Genomic DNA, 8,959 nt, shown 5'->3' with positions numbered 1-8,959 from the left:
TCTTTAAGGTCCCTCCCAACCCAAACCATTCTAGGATTCCATGATTCTAACTGGAAGCTTACTGGCAAGTAGATACTTCATCAGGTAGTTTGGCTTTCACCAGTCTTGAAAATCCTGATCCAATCCAAACCTCTTGCCACTAACACTTTAAACAAATACAAAGATGCACTGAAGAACATAATGCTACAGTATCTACAACTGTGGGGGGGGAAAAAAAAAACAATTAAAAAGTCACCATGAGAACAGCATGACTAAACCACAGTGTTAGTTCATTTACTAATCAAGTTAGCTATTGCACTGATGTAAGCCCTCTTTGGCTCTCCACCAAGGAGAAAAATCCAGTTTACATACAACATCAGGTGTCTGTTACTGAGCAAACTCTCATCTCTATAAATGGCATTCAAAGCATTATTCTCCTATCTAATTAGGATACTACAATCAAAGCCTAACTGATACATAAGCCACATCCCTGTTGCAGAGTTCCTTTAACTTAGCATATATCAAGTTGTTGAAATTCAATGCTTAAGAGTTGACAAAGCCTATAAAATAGCCATTATCTAAACAACGCGAGTCCCTGGCATTTTTAGCTAGAAACACCTAATTTTTTTAAACACAGAAAGAGAAATGTATATATATAAGCAACAGAATTAAGTGCAACGTAGACATGGCATACTGTAAATCAATAACATTTGATTGTTCAAGGCATCAGGAATCAGGAACAGTGTGGTCAGCAGGAGTAGGGAAGCTATTGTGCCCCTGTACTCAGCACTGGTGAGGCAGCACTTCAAGTACTGTGTTCAGTTTTGGGCCTCTCCCTACAAGAAGGACATAGAGATGCTGGAGGGTGTCCAGAGAAGGGTGACAAAGTTGTTGAAGGGTCTGCAGAACAAGTCTGATGAGGAGCAGCTGAAGGAACTGGGGGTGTTTAGCCTGAAGAAGAGGAGGCTGAGGGGAGAACTGATCACTCTCTACAGCCACTTGAAAAGAGGTTGTAGGGAGGCAGGTGCTGGTCTGTTCTCCCACATAACTGGTGACAGGACAGGAGGAAATGGCCCCAAGTTGCATCAGGGGAGGTTTAGATTAGATAGTAGGATAAACTTCTTCACTGAAAGTGTTCAGGCATTGGCTGGCCGGGGGAGGGGGGGGGTGACCACCCCAGTCACCATCCCTGGGGGTGTTGAAGGAACGTGTAGACGTGGAGCTTGAGGACATGGTCTAGTGGGTATGGTAGTGTTGGGTTGATGGTTGGACTAGATGATCTTATAGCTCTTTTCCAACCTTTGTGATTCTGTGACTCTGTATGAAAATTTAATGCTCTCAAGTAGTTTTTGCAGAAAAACTGATCTTAAAGCTCAGCATAACTCCCAGCAAACAGTGAAAAACTTATACCCTGCTGATAACTGTTTCTGAAAACGTATCTTAACATATCTTTCATCCTAGAGGAGTTTTTCTCTGCACACGTTTTTCATTTCTCATATATAAATACAACCTAAAATGTTCTAAGGACAAAGTTTACCCTGAAACTACATGAAGTTTCTATTTTAGATGTGCAATTTTTCTTTACAATAAACTCCCTTCATATTCACAAAATCTTCTAATACAGAAATGTATCTACGCGTCTATGGCCAAAGATTTTGTTTATGATAAAAGAGTTGCTTTCACCTATTATTTCCTGCAAAGAAAGGGAAAAAAACATTAAAAATTCATCACAAGACACCGATTATAAATCCTTACATATCTGCAGTAGTGAAATAATTGATAAACAATCATCCTTTCTGCAAGAGTCAATCACATTTCACAACTGCCAGTACACACAAACAACTAACTAACTAAAAAAAAAACCCCAAAACCCAAAAAAGTAAATACTTAAGCTTTTCTGAAACACTTATTTCATCCTCCAATGCAATCAGTTCATACATTAAAAACAAGAGGCTTACTAACAGTATTATTCATCATAGTTGCTAATGTAGTAGTTCTAGTTTCACACTAGGTAAATACATGAAATTTAATATTATCAAGAAGCAGAACATAGTGCACACATCCACACAAGATATACCTGACCAAGAAGGCGGCAATGGAGTTATGAAGAGACGTAGTTTACAATTGTGGATTATGACCGGACAGAAAAATTAAATATTATAGTGGCTCCTGAATACAATCACGTGCATAAAGCAACCAGCTAAGAAACCAAAGACAACCACAAATTGGGAGGGTATAACAGATCAATGTGGTTTCGTTTCTGAGGTTCTTTTCTGAAATATATATACCCAGCCTGATGTCACAGACAGGGTGTACAAAGAGGAGACCTACAAAGAGGAGACCTACAAAGAGGAGACCTACAAAGAGGAGCATGTTCTGCAAAACTTCGTACTTCAGTGTATTTTATAACTCATTATCTTTGCCTTTCTAGGCCACTACTACATTGTGGAAGTCTTACCACTTGAACAAAAAGAAAGCATTGACCAGTGGTAATAGATGGATTTTTACTACGGAACATGAGCCCTATGCAAAGGAAAGTCTTGACCAATTAATAATAAAACCACTTTATTAAAAAAAAAAGCCTATCTGGGATTTGAACTTAAACAAACATGTTCACGCAATTAAACAATTAATCTCTAATTTTTGTAACCAGCAAACCTGCACACAGGCTGCACCTCTGTTTCAAAACCCAACAAGCACTAAGTCAGTTTTCCAAGCAACTATAACACACATAATATGGTGCAGTGGGTGTTCAATGTTGCACAGCCTACAGCAAATGTACTTCCTTTTGGCCCTTAAAATATGTAAAAATACTACAGCTAGAGTGAAATACAATTGAAGTGGATCAAAAATTAATTACCACAGTGATGCAGACAAAAATTAATTAACAGCCCAATTTTATTTCTTCCATCCTCAGGTTTTTAAGAGGCTTGTGGGGTTTTTTTTTGGCATTTTTTGTTTGAGGTTTTTTTTTGTTTGTTTTTTGGGTTTTAGGTTTTTTAAATTATAAAAGGATATGCTGTTCAGGCATTTAGAGCTTTAAAATCTAGTTCATCCACATGAACATGCCCATGCATATCTGTAGAAAAATGTAATAGTCTATTAATAAATTAAACTTTCCAATCATGTATGCTGTACTTCAAATCTTTCCAATTATTATTAATTGCAATCAATTTGCAAATTACAGAAGTCACCTATGTTTAGGTATCGTTACTGTTAACTAATAAACAATTTTACTTAACGTGCCATCAAAAACAGCACATCTATGTTTATTCCCCAAATTAAACAGCACTTGAAAGATTACAAGCTTGTATAATACAGTGCTGAGTATTCTGTTAATACAATGAATTACCTACCAAAGTCACTGCTAATGAAGTAAAAACAAGATCAATAGAACCTTTTAAAGCTCCAGGAGTTTGGTGCTCAGTTGCAAAATTATTTTTGAAATGAATGTTTTTACTGATTGAACTTAAAACACATCAACGAGAACAATGACATTGGTGGCATCTATAGTAAAAAAACCTGACATTCTCCTGCTTTAATCTTTTGTCTTTGAGAAGCCAATTTTCAGAAACCTTTTATCAACGTCACTGACTTTTTATCTAAATGTTCCTTAAATGTATTTGCATGTGTGTGCGGATTTCAGCAGTACAGTTCATGGCATGAGCATCTTCATCCATATAACTGTTCCTAAAACTTCCATTAAGCAGTCCTCCACCTGAAAAGAAAAAAGCCTCACAAGTTTGTCATATAAGTAACCCATCACAGAGGAAACACCTTTTCTAGTTCTTAAAGAGAAGGGACTTTTAAATCTAAGAAAAAAAGCTGCAAAATAAGCAACTGCAGTTATGAATTTACTGAACATACAGCACTGAAAGGTGAAAAGTGTTATTTATATACAATCATTTACAGTGTGCATAACTAATGTATTTAAAAACATCCAGAGTCAAATATATTTTTTAATGTATACAGGCTTCAGCTCTGGTTTATCAGAATCCTGTTACTAAATCATATTTTAGTTTACCTAAACTGCCTTTCTAGTCACTGTCTTCTGTGTATCAACAAAAAAAATGAATTCACAAGTCTTTATAAGAGAGTTATACTCTCCGAACAGATTGGAACCAAGCAAGATTATGATAGCAAATGAGAATAGGCTTTGACAATTTTTTCAGAAAAGCTGAAGGAAAACAGTAGTAGTACTTCAAACAGTAGCTGCAGGCCTGTGTTTCTGACAATGCCACTTCAACATACTAGTATCAGCTGGTGGCAAAAAAGAAAAACACCCACACCCAAAAACCCACAAAAAACCCAAACCCACCACCAAAAAAAACCAAAAAAACAACAAAAAAAACCCAACCAAAACCAACAACCCTCAGAAACTTAAACATCTAACACCTAAACCAGAACTTCCAAGAAAAGTTTATTTGCTGACCTGGAACTCTACAAGCTGTCCTCCACTGCAACAAATGTTGATCCAGTACATGGGATTCTTACATAATGTTTACAGAATGATGTTCTGCCATACTGCTCATAAACTAATTTAGGGGGGGAAAAAAAGTTCTTGTATTTGTAAAGACAAATGCTTACCTTAAAACTCCACAACACTAAGGACAGTAATCAAATCATGTCCAAACCAAGAGATACAAGGATTCAGCATTAAGTGGGAGAAGAACTCAAAGAGAAGTCATCCTCAATTCAATTTAAGGCTTTTCTTTCATAAAAGTCACACAAATTACTTAAGACAGTAACCTGACTCACAGTGAATGTTAATAAAACATACTGTCAGTTTCCTTTTATCTATACAGTCTTCAAGACAGATACTGATGACAAAGCTATTTAGAAAATGCTCAAGAATCAGGCCTTATATTTTGAGCAATGTCCTTTCGAGAACAGTCCAACACGCTAGCACTTTCCTTAATTCCCTGGTTTTTCAAATTACCAGTGGTTCAAATAATCAAGAACGCAAACCAGAAGTTTGCAAAGAACAGGGATACATATGTAAGACTCCCTACGGGGAGAAGAGAGCACGCATCTTTCATGCTTTTATCTGACTGAGAGAATCAGGGCAAGAGTATTCATTAAAGCATTAAAGTACTACAGTGTTATAACTGAATGGCAGCTGAATACCAAAAAACCCCAACTGAACTGTGACAAAAAGGTAGGATGATCATTTAACAAAAAAAAAAAAATCATTCCAGTCTTACCCCTAAAGACAGTCCCCAGTTCTACAAAAACCACCCACTTACATGAAAAGGCCCTTTTTTGTTTGGGTTTTGGTGTGTTGTGCTGGTTTTGGGGGATTTTTTGTGGGTTTTTTGTTTGGATTTTTGTTTGGTTGGTTTTGGGGTTTGGTTTTTTTACAACTTGGGCAATTTATTTTAGGTTAAAATTTCTATAGGCAGAGATTTAAAAAATAATGAGTCTGTGATTCACAAGTGTTTGCTCTAAGTTTAAGCCTGCTAAGGCAGTACTAGTGACAACTAGATTTTTGATTGCATACTTTTACCAATAATGCTCAGAGGATTACAAACTGTCTCTTCTGTTCATCTACGTATCTGTTTGGAAAAATATCATGGGATCAGATATTGAAAATACCAAGGTCAAAATCAGAATAGATTTCTAGGTACTCCATAAAACAATGACCAGGTCTCAAAATCATGACACTTCCAAACTCTACGAATGAAAGAGCAAGAACAAGTATTACTTCTAAGAGTTACAGAGTAGACCAATTTCTACAACATGCTTCCTTTACAGAGAACTTAATGATTACAGATATTCTTAAAGTCTAGAAAATCTGAAGAAAATTAATTACTACCATGCCTTGGTTACAGCAAAAAAAAAAAAAAAAAAAACAAAAACACCCCACCAACCTCTGTTCACAAAAGTTTTAAATTCTTCTAAGGAGAAAAGTTAACAACAGAACTGAAACAAAAGGAGGACATTAATCAGACATAAAGAATACTTGAACTCATTTTGCTTCAGGAGATAAATACAGAAAATTAACATCTAGGTTTCCATTTCAAATCTAATTACTTGTGAGTCTATAATCTGAACTTGTAAACTGTGCAAATCTGGAAAAACTACTTCCAGGCTCACCACAAACAGGACAGCTGTTGGAAGATATTTTCAGAAATAACACTGAACTCTGGATTTAGGCTACTCTATGCATTTTTTCATGCTGTAACAAAAGCAGGCAGAAGAAAAATTTGAATGTAATCCCAAAAAAAGCTTAAAAAAAACCAAACAAAAAGCTCCCAAACCAAACTAGCCCCCTTTCTACTGACCTCTATAGAGAATGGCTTGAATTATAATACTGCATTCATATTGGGACATTTCGTTTGTTCGGGATTATTTTTCCACCAACTTTCTTTGTATGTGACACAATTAATATGAAAACTTATAACAGGCAACTGATACTACAGGAACTAGTCCACTACTCAGACCACTATTTCTTGTTAATGAGATTGTTTCTGAGAAGTCATTTATGTTTTTGGATGCCTAGAGACTATCAAGAGGTCTTACTTGTGAAAAAATGTAAAGAATCAATGAATTTGAAAACTCTCACACACATACTTATTCGTCGAAGAAAAAAAAAACCAACAAAAAAAGCGCAAAACACAGCACAAAACCAAACCTTAAATCATCTTTAAAAAAGCAGAAATAAAAACCAGGTAGAGAGAAGAATCTGTATTTGTTAAGTACATGAAAATCCCAGGTCCACATAACGGAATCAAAGCACTCTTCCAGTTTAAGAACTCTGAGAAGAAAAATAATTTCTATTTAAAGTTTGAGGCTTCTTTGACAAGCTTCTGTATTTTTTTTCTGATAACTCAAACTTATAACAACTCTTATTTTAATTTTTTTCCCATTTAGCTTTTAATTTTTTTTCCTTCGATAAGAAAACTAAATGCAAGTTAATTTTATCTAAAATTTTCTCTGAAAACATATGGAAAATTTGGTAATACTCAGAACTTTGTCCTCATAACAGTGCTCTCCCCTCCCAACATCCAAATCCAAACCCTCACACACACAACCCAAACCCTTTTCATTTCAGTTTCTCATTAAAGTAAAGCAAACTGCTGAAGCACTAATATGCAGAACTGTAAAGGACATTAAGAAAATGAAAGCAAGAAGAGGGACCTCTTTCAGAACCAGAAAGTAGTAAAAAAAGCAGGGGAGAGAAAAAAAAAATGCAGTGCATTCACAGCCATTTCAGAATCCCAGAACATTTGTTTATCTATTCCAAAGAAGTATCATCTCTTCACCCTTGGTTACAGAACTGCCAATGGAAGTGGTTCTCCTCTCTTCTGCCGCCACACTCCACCACCCCACGTTATACTGAATCTTGCAACTGTGCAGCCACATGACTGCTCAGCAAGTTGCTCCAAGGGAAAACTACACTTTAGGGCAGTACAGTTTAATACTGGATTAGCTTATTCTGCAAATGTATAAGCACTCCAACATAAAGAGTGGAGGTGAAACATGTGGAGTTGTTTGGGTTTTTTTTTTCTGGTTATGCTAAGAACATAGGATCAGAAAGCACAGAACTACCTGTTTTGGCAACAGCTGCCACCACAGCACCCTAAACAAAATGGAATTCCACCCTAAATCCCAATCTTTTACTACTAGATTAAAAGGGAAAAGCCTGCCAATAGCAGCAATGACTATACTGCTCAGCACATAAATACGGAAAATCATATCAGGCATGTTAAAGAGTGAAACAGGCAACTATTTGGAAAGCCCAGCAACACTCTGATACTATGAACCAATTCCTCCACATCTCTGAGGAAAGGAAAAAAAAGGGGGGGGGAGGGGCAAGGCGGGAGACAAACTGAGGGGAGGGGGGAAGAGCAAGACCTCTGAAGTGAGCTCTCCGAGGGAACTCAACAGACACTCAACATACAGAACTGCAACAGAAGGCGTTTAGTATGTGCCAGTTCATGAAAAGCCTTTCTATCTAGCATCACAAGAAATTTGACTAAAGAACAACCACTCTCACTTTGCACTGGCCTTCTACCACTCTGATCTCAGACTGAAGTAGCAAAGTGAAGTTTCCGCTTTAGCGGTCTAAACCAGACCAAAACAAAACTGTTTTCCTGAATCCATACTATATTATGAAACTGGTGCAGTATTCTTCCCTGTAATGCCCAGAGTCACAGAAGTCTATATGTGAAAAAGCTAATGTCCTACAGCAGTTGTTAAGCTGTTTACTTTTGCCTGGTAGCTGTTACTCTGAAGGCAGCAGTATAAGAGAAGTATAATTTTTCATTCCATCACCCACCAACAATTAAATGTACAGACATCTGAAAGTCGCCTCTTGGTTTATGCGATTATTATTCCCAGATATCCAAAGTTCGTGAGTATGCACAAGGTTACTACAGTCTAATGCATGCCAACAGTTTATCCCTCTACAGCACAACGTACTCGTTTCAGTGTTCTCCCCTTGAAAACAGGAAATGAGTCCAAGTATAAATGATAGATTTCTCCTTTGAAAGGGCATCACTTACCAGTAACTACCATGCTGCTCATGTTAGAGTTCGGGCTACTGAGTACACTGCCTGAAAGAAGTTCGTCAGATCCTCTCTAAAAAGAAAGAGACAGTAAGAGATTTTTTTTTTTCCTCTATTTTGTGATTTTTAAAGATGATATTAAAAATGTCAGCTTGACAGGGAAAACCTCTAGAAGAACTTAAGCAAGCATAACCAAACCTACTCAGATTTGGCAGACTTCCTCTTTTCAGATAAGTCCAACAACTTGAAGTCTAAGTAAAGCAGAACATTTACATGGCAATCTTTGAAATAAGAGCAGCTTAAGCACAGTTGTTTCACCCACCAATAAAATGTAGCCACCTCCAGACACAATGAGAACTGCTGAACAATAATTTTGTTCAGCATTTCGAATTACAATATTATAATTAAATATATTTAGTCTACTTCAATAACACTTAAATTAGTTTATTATTTTAATATGCATATATATT

The 8,959-nt window shown here is 36.5% G+C and overlaps 1 protein-coding gene across 2 annotated transcripts in view; it reads right to left on the bottom strand.

Moving 5' to 3' along the window:
- PTBP2 (polypyrimidine tract binding protein 2) overlaps positions 1–8,959 on the bottom strand; it is a 53,717-nt gene that overhangs the window by 32,813 nt on the left and 11,945 nt on the right. For both annotated transcript variants that reach the window (XM_010160548.1, XM_010160549.1), the window contains exon 2: positions 8,487–8,562. In XM_010160548.1, the coding sequence (XP_010158850.1) occupies positions 8,487–8,508 (22 nt within the window). In that variant the 5' untranslated portion in view covers positions 8,509–8,562. The remainder of the gene's footprint in view (positions 1–8,486; positions 8,563–8,959) is intronic.

This window comes from Eurypyga helias, unplaced genomic scaffold (assembly GCF_000690775.1).
Source record: "Eurypyga helias isolate BGI_N326 unplaced genomic scaffold, ASM69077v1 scaffold1631, whole genome shotgun sequence".
Classification (NCBI taxonomy): Eukaryota; Metazoa; Chordata; class Aves; order Eurypygiformes; family Eurypygidae; genus Eurypyga; species Eurypyga helias.
Note: the sequence above shows the minus strand (reverse complement) of the source record. Positions and strands in the feature narration are given on the sequence as shown.